The following is a 17,786-nucleotide window of genomic DNA, read 5'->3' as shown; positions in this document are numbered from 1 at the left end:
TGTATGACAACATCCTGCAGAAGAAGGGCCTACTTTGTGTGCTTTTCTGTAGCATGGTAGGGTTGGCTTAAATTAAGTTACACAGAGCTCTGTGATTTTTACAGCAGAGTAACATACCTAAAGAGTCTGAATTCGGTTGCATTATCTGAGTGAAACTGGTTGAAACAGATAGTTGATAAGAACTCCTTTTTCAACAAGGCCAAAATTACAATTATGATGGCCAGTTATTTTAAGGTTGCTACCAGTGGCTGGGATAGCAAACAAGGTTATGTATGTGTCTTTTTTAGGTATTTCTGATTTCTGGAACCTTAAAATAAATGAGTACTTACAGTAATGAACTATTATAATTTTTTGTCAGTGGTGGAGAAGTTCACTTTCTAGACTACTTGTTATGAAATAGAACTATAAACCCTCTATACATCTTATGTTAGTCATGAAATGCTAAGTTTGCTGAATGTGTTGATCATAAAATGCTTATTTATTCTAGATAATTGTAGTCTGATGTCTTGGCGAGATGCAGAATGATATTTCACAGAAAGCAGTTGTTTCAAACTTGTAATTAGAGAAAACTTTTAGGAGGAATTTAACTTAGGGGTTTTGACTAAAAAAACTTAGATGTCTTTCTTAATTTTTTTTAAAGGATGGGTCTTCGGTTAAGGAAGTGAAAACCTACCACCAGACGCGCACTTTAAAGCCTTTGAGAAAAAATGCACAGAATTCTTCAGATTCTAGTTTTGATAAGAATATGGAAATAATGGAGAAACATGCTAATGGCAGGCATTTTACAAGGTAATACAAGACGATTGACCAGTAATTCAAAATAATTTTAAAGTAGCAATTTAGGATTTGCATTTAATTTTTAAAGTGTATTCTTGACCAGTTATCAAGATTCCTGGTGTTTTAAATGTAATTTATTTGACATAAATTTGCCACAAATGAAAGTTATTGAATTAAAAATTAATATGTACACAATCTGGGTTGTTTTTATTTTCATGTTCAGAAACAATATTTGAGCTAAGGTTGGTACTTAAGTATCCAAAGAGTCTTCTTGCAACTACCTTGCTTGTGATATGTAGCTCTACTTTAATTTTTTACAAAACCTTTGTTCAAGGCAGTAATCCTATTCCCGAATGCTTGTTACCAGTTTTTCATCAATTCTGAGTCATTTATGAACTTCTCTGTGTTGGCATGCTCCAAAGCAGTCTTCACAAAGGAGGCCGAACGTGATTTCTTTTTTCAACTAGTTTTATGTGTGTCTACTAGATGCCGCATACGTATCTTATTTTGCTTTCTCAAAAACACTGAGGTAGGTGCCATGAATCCCATTTTAACACACAAGGAATAAGTAGTTTGGCTAAATTCATGGAACTGAGATTTGGTTAAGAGCAGGATTTAAATCTAAGCTAAGTTTAATTAACTCAAAACCTTCACTTTTTTTCCTTCTTGATAGGACTTAATAGAAATGAGGGGAAAGCCCCAATTAGAGAAAATTTGTTTGATGAAATAATTGTTTTTACGTTAATTCTTTTCTAAAGAAACTATTGGTAATGATACAGAAGTTTAGACCCCTCCTGCTCTTAAATAATGATTCTTAGTTTGTATAGCAAATTTTCCAGGTAAGTGAGGGTAAGCCCTTTTTAGTTTCTGAATTTTTGTTCCTGTTATTTTTTACTAGTTAAGTAGTCTTTTATTCTATATTTTTAAAGTTACATCTCATCCATTATTTATGGAGTCCAAGATACTAGCAATTTAAGCACACATTGTTTGAAACATTAAATATGAAAAAACACAGACTGTTAAGCTGTGACATGCCATCAATGCTAAGATATATCCCAATTTCAGAGATTTTAAAATAGGGGGGAAATGTACAGCTTTTAGAATCAATGCAATCAATTATAAGCTAGCCTGGTCTTTCTGAAACTTGAAGTCTTCAGGTTTATTTTTGGGGTCCATGAATTCTGTGTGACAATTTTTAAATTATGTTTCATAATATGAGGAAAAAAATAAGCATGTTCTGGATAATCTAAATTACCAGTTTATAGAGACTTGTCGTAAAATTTTAGGCCCTGCGTTTGCGCTTACAGTTGAATTGACATCAAGTAGTATTTACTTATGTCAGGTTCATGAGATAAGAACAGAATCTGACTTAATACGTGGATGGCACACGCACTGCCAGAAGAAGGCCATGTGATGTGATGTCGTGACATACTGTTGATGTGAATATTTGGAGCACTTCAAATAAAGAAAAACAGTGGGTGAATTGACTCATCATGATAGATAGTGGTATAGATGCCAAACTCAAGAGAAACTGTTAGCAAATCAGTATCATATTCACACAGCAAATAGCTATTTTGTTTCAACAAAACCTCATATTGTTAATACTTTTTGTTATTGTTGGTGGTTTTATAGTTTCATTTGTATAAAACTTGTAAATGGATTTAGATCAGTTTGGTTTGTAAATATTCATATAAAACATTAATATTGGAGGCCCTCAAAGTTTTTACCTTTGAAGGGATCTATGTTATTCAAATGAGAAGTAATAGAAAAGTATTAAGGGAGCATATTAAAATATGTACTTTTTGATCTGGATTTACAGGTGAATACCTTGGTATTTTTAAGTTGGAGTCCTTCTAAAACATATTGAATTCCTACCTTTTTCATTAATTATTTTTTATGAACTGCTTACTGGAAACCCTGGTGGCGTAGTGGTTAAGTGCTATGGCTGCTAACCAAAAGGTCAGCAGTTTGAATCTGCCAGGCGCTCCTTGGAAACTCTGTGGGGCAGTTCTACTCTGCCCTATAGGGTCGCTATGAGTCAGAATGAGCTCGACGGCAGCAGGTTTGGTTTTGTTTTTTTTTTAACTGCTTAACTGAGATATAATTCACATTCCATAGAATTCACGATTTTAAGTATATAATTCTGTGGTTTTTGTAGATTTACAATGTTGTGCAACTACCACCACTATCTAATTTTCAGAACATTTTCATCACCTATTAGCAATCACTTTCCATTCTACCCCCAGCCCCTGGCACCATCAGTCTGCTTTCCGTCTCTATAAATTAGCCTATTCTGGACATTTCACATAAATGGAATCATACAATTTGTGGCCTTTTGTGTCTGGCTTTTTTCACTTGGCATGTTTTCGGAGTTCATCCTTGTTATAGTATGTATCAATACTTTGCTTTATTCCTTTTGATTGCCAAATAATATTCCATCGTATGGATATACCACATTTTATTTATCCATTCATCAGTTGATGGACATTTGGGTTGTTTCTGCTTTTTGACTATTATAAATAATACTCCGTGAACATTTGTAGACAAATTTTTGTGTAGACATGTTTTCATTTCTTTAGGGTGTATACATACCTAGAAATGGAATTATTGGGTCAATTGGTCACTGTGTTTATGTTTTGAGGAACTGCCAGAGTGTTTTCTAAAGGAGCTGTACCATTTTGCCAATCCCACAACAGTGTATGAGAGTTCAGTTTCTTGACATCCTTACCACCATTTGTCCAAAAAAGTGTTTTTTTATTTGAGCCATTTTAATGTGTATGAAGTATCTCATTGTGATTTTGATTTCTCTGATGGCTAATAATGTGGAGTATCTCTTCATGTGCTTAGTGGTCACTTCTGTGGAGAAGAAATCCTGTCTTCTTAAATAAAAATATATTACTTTGTTCAAATCGTCATTACAAATACTGTTTATTATATTACGTGGTAGAATACTGAGAACATCGGGATATATTTGTATGTGGCTTATAAAAATTAGCCTGCAGTGTTTTCGAGTTCTGCTTTATGTAGTTTTTGTTTCTTAACTGGCTGACCCCTTCACTGCTGTCATTTTGCCTAGCTGTGGTAATCTAATTACTTCCTTCCTTTCGGATTTTTTTTTTTTTTCCTTCGTTTTCAACCTATTTGGGGCTAAAAGTCTAGATGATCATGAATGTTAGGATAATAAACAAAGGTACACAAAATAACACAGGAGGTAACTGCCTTGATGGCAGGATCTACATTTCTTTGATCCTGGGGTTCTTAAGCTAGTGTCCTAGGATTGTGGACGATCTTCAGGTTCGTGAGCCCTTTGAAGCAGTATTTAAACGTGTGTGTGTGCGTGTGCATGTGTGCGTGCATGCGTCTGTGTGTGTGTGTGTGTGATTTTCTGGGAGGGCAGGGGGAAGATCTATAGCTTTCATCAGATGCACAAGGCTTGGCAAACTTCTCGCTGTCTGTTTTTGTAAATACCACTTCACTGAAACACAGCCGTGCCTACTCATTTCACCTGTGACTGCTCTCACACTATAGTGGCAGGGTTGAGTAACTGCATATGAGTCGGAATCGACTTCTCGGCAGTGGCTTTGTTTGTTTGTTTATAACTCACAAGCCTAAAATATTTACTATCTAGCCCTTTAAAAGAAAAGTTTACCAACCCTGTAAGAGTAAAGCACCCTCTTTCCCCACCTAGCAAAAAAAAGGAAGAAAAACAATGCTTTAATCATTGTGTCTCTAGTACCTATTAGGTCCTCATTTATTTAAAGTGTAGACCAACATGATGTGGAGGGCCTCTTCATGAGAAGTCTACGAGACAGTGGACAAACTAGACCCTGACCTGTGGATGAGTTGTTCCAAGACTTCTATTTTGTTCTTGGCTCTTACCTGTCTTCCAAGACAGGTAAGGAGTTAATAATGACATATTGTTATGAGAATACACAAATCAAATCTTTGGATAAGATGGTTTTATTTTCTTTTCAAAGTGTAATAATTTGAAATTCCATACATATGTCAGCTCACTTGCAAATAGCTTGATATATAGGTTGATTAACAGATACCACTTATCCAAGTATAGAAAATTGAGTTCCTAAAAATAAGTTAATGAGATACACTGTTTTGTTTGCCGAATGGATTTTTGAAAAAAGATGAGAGGAGGATCTTTTTTTCTTTCTTTTTTTTTCTAAGCCTTGGAAAGTATTCTTTCAGTTCAGTAGACTCTGCCTGCCAGTTGGGTATCAGATTTACGAATGGTTTTGTTTCCATACATGAATGATAATAATGCCTGTCACATAAAGATTGTAGCCTACAGATGTTCTTAGAATGTAGTTAACATGTTGCCAAGGGGCATTAGTTCTGTTTATACTTAAAAATTCCTTGAGGGTGAGAGACTGTTATATCCCTTTGGAGTAAAACACTGTCTTTTTGTTCAATGCTTAGTTGAAGTATACTTAAAATGCTTAAGTAAGCTTTTCATTTATTGTTTCACATAAGATGCTTTGATTTGATTAATTCTATTTAGCTAAGAGTTAATGCATATATCCTTGAATTTCACCCAAGTGTTCTCAGATTTTGTTTAGTCAAAACTTACATTAAACATGGAGACCCTGGTGGTATAGTGGTTAAGTGCTATGGCTGCTAACCAAAAGGTCAGCAGTTTGAATCCACCAGGCACTCCTTAGAAACTCTATAGGGCAGTTCTACTCCTTCCTATAGGGTTGCTATGAGTCGGAATTGACTTGACAGCAATAAGTTTTTTATATTAAATGTGTATATTCTCAAGCCATTTTTTTTTTTTCAGTGTACTTTAGGTATCCACAGGCATTACTCTCCAGACTGATTTAACTTTTTGTCTTAGCTTATAAGCACTATAGAATATAGCATTTAAGGTTATGTCAATTAATTTGAACTATTTAATATATTTTTTCATATAGGCAGTTGGCCAGACAGCAGGCTGATAAAAAAAAAGAAGAGTGCCAGGAAGGTAAGTAATGTTAAAGGCATTTCAAAATTTTCAAGCATGTAATTAATATTTTTTACGGTTTGTTGAGATATATCCAGTAAGTTCCTCCATGCATCTGTCAGTTTGTCGTACTGCGGGGGCTTGTGTGTTGCTGTGATGCTGGAAGCTATGCCACTGGTATTCAAATACCAGCAGGGTCACCCATGGCAGACAGGTTTCAGCTGAGCTTCCAGACTGAGATAGACTAAGAAGAAGGACCAAAGGAAGATGGAAGGAATACACGGACTCATTATACCAAAAAGAATTTGTCATCGTTCAACCATTTCAGGAAATAACCTATGATGAGGAACCAATAGTGCTGAAGGAAGAAGTCCAAGCTGCACAGAAGGCATTGGCTAAAAACAAGGTTCTGGGAATTGATGGAATACCAGTTGAGATGTTTCAGTAATCAGATGCAGCACTGGAAGTGCTCACTCATCTGTGCCAAGAAATTTGGAAGACAACCAGCTGGGAGAGATCCATATTTATGCTTATTCCCAAGAAAGGTGATCCAAGCAAATGTGGAAGTTATCAAACAATATAACTAATATCACACGCAAACAAACTTTTGCTGAAGATCATTCAAAAGTAGCTGCAGCAGTGTATCAACAGGGAACTGCCAACAATTCAAACTGGGTTCAGAAGAGGATGCAGAACCAGAGATATCATTGCTGATGTTGGATGGATCCTGGTTGAAAGCAGAGAATACCAGAAAGATGTTTACCTGTGTTTTATTGCTAAGGCATTTGACTGTGTGGATCATAACAAATTATGGATTACGTTGCAGAGAATGGAAATTCCCTAACCCTTAATTGTGCTCATGAGGAATCTGTACATGGATCAAGAGGCAGTCATTTCAATAGAACAAGGGGATACTGCATGGTTTAAGGAAAGGTGTGTGTCAGGGTTGTATCCTTTCACCATACCTATTCAGCCTGTATGCTGAGCAAATAATCCGAGAAGCTGGACTATATGAAGAAGAACGGGACATCAGGATTGGAGGAAGACTCATTAACAACCTGTTTTATGCAGATGACCCAACCTTCCTTGCTGAATGGAAAGAGAACTTGAAGCGCTTAAACTGATGAAAATCAAAGACCACAGCCTTCAGTATGGATTACACCTCAACATAAGGACAACAAAAATCCTTACAAGTGGGCCAGTAAGCAACATCAGGATAAATGGAGAGAAGATTGAAGTTGTCAAGGATTTCGTTTTACTTAGATTCACAAGCAGCACCCATGGAAGCAGCAGTCAAGAAATCAAAAGACCCGTTGCATTGAGCAAATCTGCTGCAAAAGACCTCTTTAAAGTGCTGAAAAGCAAAGATGTCACCTTGTAGACTAAGGTGCACCTGCCCCAAGCCATGGTGTTTTCAGTCGCTTCATATGCATGCGAAAGCTGGAAACAGAAAGAAACGGGAAAAATTGATGCCTTTAAATTGTGGTGTTGGCGAAGAATATTGAGTATAGCATGGACTGCCAAAAGAACAAACAAATCTGTCTTGGAAGAAGTACAACCAGAATGCTTAGATGCAAAGATGGCAAGACTACATCTCACATACTTTGGACATGTTATCAGGAGGGATAGTTCAGTCACTGGAGAAGGATGTCATGCTTGGTAGAGTAGAGGGTAAGCAAAAAAGAAGAAGGCCCTCAACAAAATGGATTGACACAACGGCTGCAACAGAGGGTACAAGCATAGCAACAATTGTGAGGATGGCGCTGGACCAGGTAATGTTTTGTTCTGTGGTGCATAGGGTCGCTATGAGTCAGAATCAACAGCACCTGACAAATCCAATAAACTGTACATATTTAAAATATATAATTTGTTAGTTTTTGTCAAAAAAGTACACTGGTGGAACCATCACCACAATAAGATAGTCAGATATCCAGCACCCCCAAAAGTTTCATCACGTTCCTTTATAATCCCTCCCATTTACCATACCCCCATCCCAAGATTTTGGAGTAACCACCAATCTGCTTTCTGTCATTTTAGATTAGTTTTTATTTTCTAGAGTTTTATATAAATGGAATAATATAGTATGCGTTCTTTTTTGTCTGGTTTCTTTCATTCAGCATAATTATTTTGAGATTCATCCCTGTTTTTGCTTTTTGTTGCTAAATAGTGTTCCGTTATATGGCTACACCCTGATTTGTTCATCCGTTCGTCCTTTGATGGACATTTGTGTTGTTTCCAGTTTTGGGCTGTCACAAGTAAAGCTGCTTTGAACATTTGTGTACAAGTCTTCATATTACATATTTTTCCTTTTCTTTTAAAAGTAGAATAGCTGGGTCATATGGTGGGTATATGCTATAATTTTATTTTTGTTTTGTAACATTTTTAAGAAAGACAAGTTAAAGATACTATGATTTTGTTACGAGTGGTTTTTCAACTGTTTGGTTTAGAATTGATGTAAATATTATAATTTAAAATCTTCCAATTTATTTTTATGAATTGATCTGTGAAGACAAAGTGATTCCAGTTACTCGGTCACTGAGGACTAGAAATATCATTCAAACTTCAGAACATGTGCGTGAAGAGAATGGTGATGTTGAAGTTCGCCGAAGTTGTAGGATTAGAAGTCGTTACAGTACGGTGAACCAGTCCGTGCTATTTGACAAACTTATAACAAAGTAAGTCAGGATTCCTTAGACCAAGGTGATTTATTTTACAGAAAATTTGGAGGGGGGAGAAGTGTCATGAATTTTTACTAGTCTGAACGTTTAATGCATCAGTTTGTGTGAAGTATAAAGTAGAATGAAAAGTACTTTGTAATAATTCTATGTATTAATATTCTTAGAAGGAAATTTAAAAATATACAAGTAAATCAGTGCTTATAGAGGTATTTAAAATCCCAGCACCCAAAGATTACATTGGATGAAAATATTTTAAGTTTTAAAAATTTACTCTTACCATTTTAGCTTATGTTTATATCAATTTTTTTAAGCACCGCTGAAGCTGTACTTCAAAAAATGGATGACATGAAGAAGATGCGTAGACAGCGAATGAGAGAACTTGAAGACTTGGGAGTGTTTAATGAAGCTGAAGAAGTAAATGTGTTCTTTCACTAAGGGAGTGATTTCACAGTCTCCAGTTAAATTTTGTTCTGTAGTATCTATCCATTTTTGGTTAAATTAGTCACATCTTTGCTTAGCGTTTATTTGATCAGTAACTGGTTACTGCTGGAAGATACTACTGAATTTTTTTAATAAATATACTACATGCTAATGGCTCTTCTTTAAATGATTTTAGGGGAATCTTAATATGTATACAAGAGGGAAACAAAAACGTATCCAAAGAACTGATGAAGAAACAACTGATAATCAAGAAGGCAGTGTGGGTTAGTCTCTTTCTGTTGTTGCTGTTCCATCTCCTGGGTTTGAGTTTCAACAATTTTTATTTAGTAGGAAATTGTCTGTCTTATTCAGAAGCTGTGACTTTTATGGTAATTGGTCAGAGATCAAGGGATTGATCATAATTAAAAATAAAAAAGTTGGGGGCAGGGAAGAACTTAAAAGGACACTACGTTTGGGAAAGTACCTGAAATCAGTAATTCTAAAGCAAATAAAATTGGTTTGTTGTATAATACATCTACATACCAAGCCAAAAAACCCATTGCCCGGTCAAGTCGATTCTGACTCATAGCTGCCCTACAGGACAGAGTAGAACTGCCCCGCAGAGTTTCCAAGGAGTGGCTGGTGGACTTGAACTGCCAACCTTTTGGTTAGCAGGTGAGCTCTTAACCACTGTGCTACCGGGGCTCCACATCTACAGATATCATATTATATATCTACCTATTTAACTTAAAAGGTGAATAAAGTTAACTTTTTTTTTTTTTTCCAACTTAGAGCTTATTACCATAAACTATTAGAATTTTTCTTGAGTGAAACCCAGTTTTCTAAAATGTTCGGTGAGGACGTTTTACTGTTACCATAAGCTGATTGTTTGAGTTATGCTGCGTGTACCTCAATGACAGCTAGAGAGGTGGATGGAATGTCAAATTTAAGTTTAACATAACATGTCAAATTTTAGCATCTCCTCACTCAGCTTTGGCCTTTTAACTTGGAGACTTTAGCCAGCTATATTAGTTAAATTAGCAGTAACTTTAATTTGGTATTTATTAACAATAACCTTTAATTCTATGCTTACTTTTTCCCCTTCAACTTGATTTTATTCTAAATTTTATTTCATTCTTTTAAATCTTCATTTAATATTACAAAAGAATTACAGGTTCTTTTTTTTCTATGAACAATCTAAAAGTAGATAAATAAAATGGCAGGGGACTATTCTCCAACCAAGCTCTCTGTTAACAATTGTTGACATTTTGGTGAGTATCCTTTTGGAAGTAAGTGTTTCTTAATTGTAGAATCTTCTGAAGAGGGTGAAGACCAAGAAGATGAAGATGATGGTGAAGATGATGATGAAGATGAAGAAGAAGATGATGAAGAAGATGGAGAAGAAGATAATCAGAAACGATATTATCTTCGACAGAGAAAAGCTACTGTTTACTACCAGGCTCCATTGGAAAGTAAGTGCTGTATATTGTAGGAGATGTAATTATTGTATTAGCTTTATCTTTACTGTCCCTCCTCTCTAATTCTTTGTTGTTTTTCAGTATTTTTCATGTTATGGCATTGCCAAATACTCATGGCTGTTGTCTTTTCTTAACCTATCCTAAATTTGTCATTTCTTCCAAAGTGGTAGCCTTGACCAAAGCAAACAGTTGGGCTATTTTGGAATTTTATATGTCTGCCATGAATTATTTTAGATTTCACAGCTTTCCATTTTAATCTATTTTGTCAGTTTCTGTAGATAGAACTGCTTATGATTTATGTTAACGTTGTACTTCAATACTTCTGAGCATAGACATGCAGGGCTAATAATCACTTGTTATGCATCAGTACTATCATAATGGTTATTCATGGCCAGTGTGTTTTTTGTTTGGTTAGTGTCTGTGCTGTACATATTTTCAACAGCAACCCTGCAGACATGCAGATTTAAAATGTGAACAGTAAAACACTCTATAGTAGGCATTTACTAGTATTTTCATGGCAGGCAGCCCATTTGTAAGTATTCAGATAAAAAGCAAATATAGCATCATATATATTTGTATGTCATGTAGATATAATTCTTTTTTTAGAACCTCGTCATCAGAGAAAGCCCAATATATTTTATAGTGGCCCAGCTTCTCCTGCAAGACCAAGATACCGATTGTCTTCTGCGGGACCAAGAAGTCCTTATTGTAAACGAATAAACAGGTTGGTTCTGAAATAGTGATTGATTTATGACAACACAAATGTGGCTACGTTAGGGTAGAATTCTGGAGTTTTAAAATTGGGTGTATTAGGGTAGGATTCTCAAATCTTACATTTGGGAGAGTTTAATGCTATGCTTACAGTCGAACAGTTTTTGCTTTTGCTTCCACTAATAAGAAGTGTTAGTAACTACCTTAGTAATCCATTGTTGCAGCTGTTAATAATAGAGCTACCATCTATTCGATGTTTATTGTATTCCTAGTTCTGTGTTAAGCATTTTACATAGACTATTTCATTTAATCCTCACAGTAAGTTAGAGTGTAGCTTTAATCTTCACACACTATCACAGAGATTTTCCTACCATGTCAAGCGTTCTAAGTTACACACCTAGTCGTCCTTTTCTGGATCTATTTTAGTAGGCAACATTCATTTTCTTTGACTACTCAAATTATTCATGTGTTTTTCTTTCTACATCCCAATAGTTGTTGCTTGTCTGTCAGATTTAAGCCCAAAGAAGTAATTGCTCCTTTTACTTTAGTCTCCTGAGTAATGAAAGGTTTTCAGATGAATTAGAAATGTCAGGGTAATATAGTAGCACCATGGTAGTTTATGAATAAGAGAGCTTGTTGGTGAAGACTAGAAAGGGAGAAAAAATGACATTGATACTGGAAATGGTACTTTTTCCCTAACATTACCCAGAAGTAAGACTGAAGTATTATAAGACTTCGACTACCTGAATAGCTCTTGGTAGTCATAGAAGAAGCAGAATATCCAGTCATGTTTTGATTTGAAGTGCTGAGATTTGCCTTTTCTAGAAAAAATATGAAACACTATTTGCATCCCTAGTATAACTATACTTTGATGTTTTATTTGATTTTCAAATTGGCAAAACCACAGTGTACATTGTAGCTTTCTTGTTTCATCATCTCTGCAGAAGACCTAGAGGATGGGGGATCAAGAAGACGAACTCACCCTGTTAGGGCTGCCCAAGATAAACTGACTTGAAAGGAGGTCACATTGTCAGTATTTTTTATAGGCCCCTTAGAAAGTCACTAAGGACCAATACTTTGGTAGTGAAGTTAATGATCTTCCGAAAAGGAGAGTAAGGTGTAGTGTTCTCTGAACTCCCCATGACCACCAGTGTGATAGTGTATAAAATGTAGATTCTTGGAATAGACAGACCACTGTTGGAACAGAATAGATGTAGACAACAGACTAACCTGTTGAGCAAATCATTTAACCTATGTTCCACTCTAGCCTTGACTGTAAAATGGGCCTACTACGTAATACATACTTGTGCACCGTTTTAATTAGCATTAAATGAGATAACATGCTAAGCACCTGGAACAGGAAACAGTAAATATTAGTTCTTTGTATTAATTTTAAAGATAGTCTTACTTTAGTTACGTAAATACACAGAGATGTCAGAATCTATTGAAATGGTGATGTTAAATAAGTTAGTTTTTCCTATAAAACTGCAGACTTGTACTAGATATTTTAGATTCAAGCTAATCACAGCAATGGTCTTGGGTAGTTGGGTGGGTGGATGATTATTTTTTTTTATTTGTATGTTTCCACAACTTCTTATCCAAAATCCTTGGAACCATCTGTGTTTCAGAATTCAGGTTTTTTTCAGGATGTACAATGATAACACTGCATATGTAGTAATAACATTAAATCTCCAGAGTTATACAGGGTGTATAATCAAACACATTAATAATTCTTTAAAGCGATATATGAATAATCATGGAAACCCTGGTGGCGTGGTGGTTAAGTGCTACGGCTGCTAACCAAGAGGTTGACAGTTCGAAACTGCCAGGCGGTTCTTGGAAACTCTTATCAGGCAGTTCCACTTTGTCCCGCTATAAGTCGGGATTGACTCGACGGCAGTGGATTTGGTTTGTTTGGTTATGAATAATCATAGTAAGGGGGATAAAAAGCGACTATAAATTGCCTCCTGCCATTTCAGACCATGTTTTGCTGCTAAGTGAGTAATGGAAACGCTTTTTTTCAGAGTTTGTGAGATACAGAATTCTGGACCTACATTATGCACATGATAGGTTGTGAACCTTTTATATTTTTGGGAACACCTACTTAACAAGATTGCACTCTGACTCAGGAAAAGCTCTGGACCCTGAGCCAATAGAATGATTAAAGGTTTTCCCAGCCATGTTCTCCCCCCCACCCCTTCTGGTTTTTTTGCTACTGTCCAAAGGTAGAAATGATTTAAATTTTTTTGTGTGTAGCATTTGGCATCTTATTTAATACTACCAACCAGCCTGAGAATTTGGTAGTATTTTTATCCCTTTTCGTAAGTGAGAAAACTGAGGCCCATATAGGTTAGAGAACTCACATTTACATAGCTGCTTAAGTAACAGAGTTAGGAATTTACAGTTGATGAAACGCTATAGATTTTTCGATGTTTACAAGCATTTTTTTACCTTCCTGATCCGTTTTGGTTTACATAAAAATCCCCTGTCCTGCCTTTAAGGATATATGACATTTCAAAATAGATTATTTCCTCCCAAATATGAAATTATATGTATTGAAGATACTTTTTCAAATTACAGTTTCGAGATTCTAATACGTTCTTTTTCCCACCATTCTCTTTAAGCGTAACTGATTTGTATCAAGACAAATCACTCTCCCTGGACTATTGCCTGTCTTAGTGAACATTTGATGGTCAGCCCTACTAGAGCCTACTGTCTTTTTTCTTCCTCTCAATTATCCAAATCTTTTGTTCCCTTCGAAGGATTCAACCCACAAAAGCTACTTTTTTTGATTCATCAGATGTAGTAATTTTTGCATCATTGAGTTTTTCTGATGTTTGGCTCTTGTGCCCATTTTTTCCTGTCTTCCCTCATCATGACTTAAAATCTCCTTCTTACTGTAGACGAAGGCATGCAATTCACAGTAGTGACTCTACTTCATCTTCCTCTTCTGAAGATGAACAGCAATTTGAGAGGCGAAGGAAGAGGAGCCGTAATAGAGCTATCAGCAGGTAAGGGCCATATTGATGCCTTTTTAAACAGCTATTTTTAAGTGGGGAGAAAGTTGGATAATTTGGGAATGTGTACAATTTGGCTGAACAAAAAAATTAATAGGCTAATGTAGAAATCAGAATGTCCTCTTGTTAGAAATACCTACAGTTGAAACTAGTAACAGGTTAGAGCATGGTGAAGTTTTCTTGCGAAACCATTGCATAGCTCAAAATGTTGCTTGATAAACATTGACTTGAGGAAATGTTGTTTTGTTTTCTTTTGTTTTTAATTTCAATTTTTTTTTTTCCTTTTAGTTATATCAATACATTCTTACTGTAGAACTCTTGAGGAAAATTGAAGGCTTTACTAATTTCATAACCATTTATATACTTCTTAAGGTAACCATGGTGGCACAGTGGTTAAGAGCTTGGCTGCTAACCAAAAGGTCGGCAGTTCAAATCCACTAGCCACTACTTGGAAACCCCATGGGGCAGTTTTACTCTGTCCTATAGTGTCACTATGGGTCAGAATCAGCTTGACAGCAACAGGTTTGTATACTTCTTATAGTGTTAAGTCCACATATATTAACCAACTCTGATTTTCTCAATAATTATGTGAAGTAAATAGGACAAGGATTATTCCCATTTTATAGATGTGGGTAGATGAAAAGTGCTTGGATTCTAATAATGAAATACACTTTATACTTAGAGTAGAGCACAATCCTTGATGAAGCAATTGGAAAGTAGTAGTTCAAGGGGCATGCGAACCAGTCACTTCAGTATCCTGAGCTCGATCCTTGTGGCATCTTAGAGCTGCCCTGTCCGCTACAGTAGCTCTTAGCTGCAGATGCGACTGAGCACTTAAAGTGTGGCTAGTCTGAACTGAGATATGCTGTAAGTGCGAAAAACTCACACCTGGATCACAAAAACATAGTATAAAAAAAAGAATGTAAACTATCTCAACTTAAAAAATATTGATTACTTTCACCTAAAGCACAATAAAATTATTTATATATATTGATTGCATGTTGAAATCATAGTATTTTAGATATATTAGGATAAATAAAATACATTATAAAAATTTCCCTTTTTTTATTGTGGCTAATAGAAAATCTAAAATTACATTTGTGGTTTGCATCTTATTTCTATTGGACAGCAATGAGTTAGATCATCTGAAAACTGTATACTTAGATTACTTGTATTTTTCTGAGTCCTGGTGGCACAGTGGTTAAGGCCACCACCACTAACTGAAACGTCAGTAGTTTGAGCCCACCATTTGCTCTTTGGGGGCAAGATGTGACAGCACTTCGATAAAGATTACAGCCTTGGAAACCCTAGGGGGCAGTTCTCCTCTGTCCAGTAGGGTCACTAGGAGTCAGAATTGACTCAGTGGCACCGGGTTTGGTTTTGAGGTTCAGTTATACACGTGGAGTTAATCTTATGGATTTTATATTATGCGGTTATAATTTTATTGAGAATTATTTTAAAAACAGCCATTGAAAACCCAAAATTGAAAACTAGTCCATCAAATGTTTTCACTGTATAAATTCTTAGAGTTTGGGCCTCACAAGAATTTCAGTCGTGGTAAGCATGGTGTCTTTTACTTCTGTTCAATTGTAGCAGTCATTCTTAGGCTCTCTAGCCACTAACATAATTGGCTTTTACTTTTGATCTATAAAATGAGCAGATTCTTCTAGATATATTCTTTGTAACCTATCATACTGATTTTGAGACTAGTTAGGAAAGTAGCGATACATTCTTGCCTGCCTGAGAGGATTGATGTGGATCCAGACGCTGGCGCGTTGTGGACTGTTTTGCTGAGAGATAGTATAGCAGAGTTGCCGCTTAATAGCTGTGTGACCTTGGGAAAGTTAGTTAACTTCTCTGTGCCTCGATTTTCTTAAGAATACCTACCTCTTAGGACTTGTGAGGACCTAGTGGATTAATACACGTAAAGCACCTAAAGCAGCGTCTGGCAAATGGTAAACACTCTGTATATTATGCACAATCATTGTAATGTGTATTGACATTGTGAATTCTCCGCTGTGGATTACTTCATGGTACTTGTGGCATCTTGATAACTGATGTTTTCATTTGTAACACTTAAACTCTGGACCTCAGTTCCTTCACCTACAAATAAAATGAGAAACTTGAAATACATACACTCAAGATTACTCCAGTTGAAATTAAATTTTTTTTTTTAATTCCTAAGAAAAATGTCCGTAATCTATTGTGGAATTTGGGAGGGAGAGAGAGTTGATGGGTGTTTTTTAAAAAGACCTTTTTCAATAGGTGCCTCCCACTTAACTTTCGGAAAGATGAGTTAAAAGGAATTTATAAAGATCGAATGAAAATTGGAGCAAGCCTTGCTGATGTTGATCCAATGCAACTAGATTCTTCCGTGAGTGCCGTATTTTGGAATGTGTGCTTATACTATTATATTGTCCATATGTTTTCTTTAGTTAGAAAGTCAAAACAAAACCAGTTGTGGTTATTTTTGTTTGCTTTTTTAATAAGAAACTTTAACCTTTATAAGTCATTTTTTTCTTTTATCTTCAGGCCACAAGTAAGGTAGTGAGTTGACTGTATGTGGGTTAGGTATTATTTGGGGGTGGGTGACATTTTAATTTTGACTCTACATCTAAGAATGCAGATGTTTCCCTTCTGTGACCAGGTACGATTTGATAGTGTTGGTGGCCTGTCTAATCATATTGCGGCTCTGAAAGAGATGGTGGTTTTTCCATTACTTTACCCGGAAGTCTTTGAAAAGTTTAAAATTCAGCCTCCAAGGTAATTTAATTATAGTTTTCATTTTAACCAAAATCTGTGCTATACTACTATTATATAGAAAGATAATGCTTCTCCAGTGAAATTTTTCAGATCTATGATAATTTACTTTTTTCTGCGAGGTCCTGGGTACTTTGAATATTTTTATTTTCTTGCAAAGCTTTTGGTGGTATGTTTCTGACCCTGAGACCAAAGATTCTAGATGAAATCTGCTATACTTTCCCATGATACATGTCATAAAAGTAAACTATCAAATCATTTTAAGCATGATTAGTATGCCGGGTAATATGATGAACATGAAGGAATAAAAGAAAATCTATTCCAGATAAAGGAGTTTATTTACAGCTTCAATATTCCCAGATTTTAAGGTACATTTTGGGGATTGAAATTATATTTCAGTTGTCTTATTTACTTTTCTGTTCACTAAAGGAATTTATGAAATTGGTTTCTAATTTTATTTTAAAATTCTACTTTTTAATGTAGTGCTAAAACATTGCATATTCTTTTACAGAGGTTGTTTGTTTTATGGTCCTCCTGGAACTGGAAAAACCCTGGTTGCTAGAGCCCTTGCCAATGAGTGCAGCCAAGGGGAAAAAAGAGCAGCATTTTTCATGAGGAAAGGTGCCGACTGTCTGAGTAAATGGGTAGGGGAATCTGAAAGGCAGCTACGATTGCTATTTGACCAGGTATGATACTAAAATTTACCTATATAGATAATTTTATAACCAATGCAAATGTAATTTGAACGATTAGATAAATCTTGCACTTCATCACTTTTCATACAAGCAGATTCAAAAGAATTGGATGAAATATACAGCCTTCCTAGATTATTTTTCTTTCTGTATCAAGATACCACCAGCCTACAGTAAACGGCTTTATAGTAAGAAGAAAAAGAAATAATTGGAGCTAAATTCTTTGGCATCTAAAGTCTCATGCCTAGAGAGAGAGTGGAAGTCTCCTATTTAAGAGAGACATTAGTAGTGTGTTATCT

The 17,786-nt window shown here is 35.6% G+C and overlaps 1 protein-coding gene across 2 annotated transcripts in view; it reads left to right on the top strand.

Annotated features, from left to right (window-relative positions):
- Positions 1–17,786, top strand: part of ATAD2 (ATPase family AAA domain containing 2) — a 52,768-nt gene that overhangs the window by 9,121 nt on the left and 25,861 nt on the right. The window contains exons 2-12 of one of the 2 annotated variants that reach the window (XM_064268044.1): positions 641–789; positions 5,703–5,752; positions 8,241–8,406; positions 8,721–8,823; positions 9,026–9,113; positions 10,152–10,301; positions 10,914–11,031; positions 13,922–14,029; positions 16,301–16,409; positions 16,683–16,798; positions 17,307–17,481. In XM_064268044.1, coding sequence (XP_064124114.1) covers positions 641–789; positions 5,703–5,752; positions 8,241–8,406; positions 8,721–8,823; positions 9,026–9,113; positions 10,152–10,301; positions 10,914–11,031; positions 13,922–14,029; positions 16,301–16,409; positions 16,683–16,798; positions 17,307–17,481 — 1,332 coding nt within the window. Of the gene's footprint in view, positions 1–640; positions 790–5,702; positions 5,753–8,240; positions 8,407–8,720; positions 8,824–9,025; positions 9,114–10,139; positions 10,302–10,913; positions 11,032–13,921; positions 14,030–16,300; positions 16,410–16,682; positions 16,799–17,306; positions 17,482–17,786 lie in introns of both variants that reach the window. The other variant, XM_064268043.1, reaches the window with a different exon arrangement.

This window comes from Loxodonta africana, chromosome 14 (genome assembly GCF_030014295.1).
Source record: "Loxodonta africana isolate mLoxAfr1 chromosome 14, mLoxAfr1.hap2, whole genome shotgun sequence".
NCBI classification, from domain to species: Eukaryota; Metazoa; Chordata; class Mammalia; order Proboscidea; family Elephantidae; genus Loxodonta; species Loxodonta africana.
Note: the sequence above shows the minus strand (reverse complement) of the source record. Positions and strands in the feature narration are given on the sequence as shown.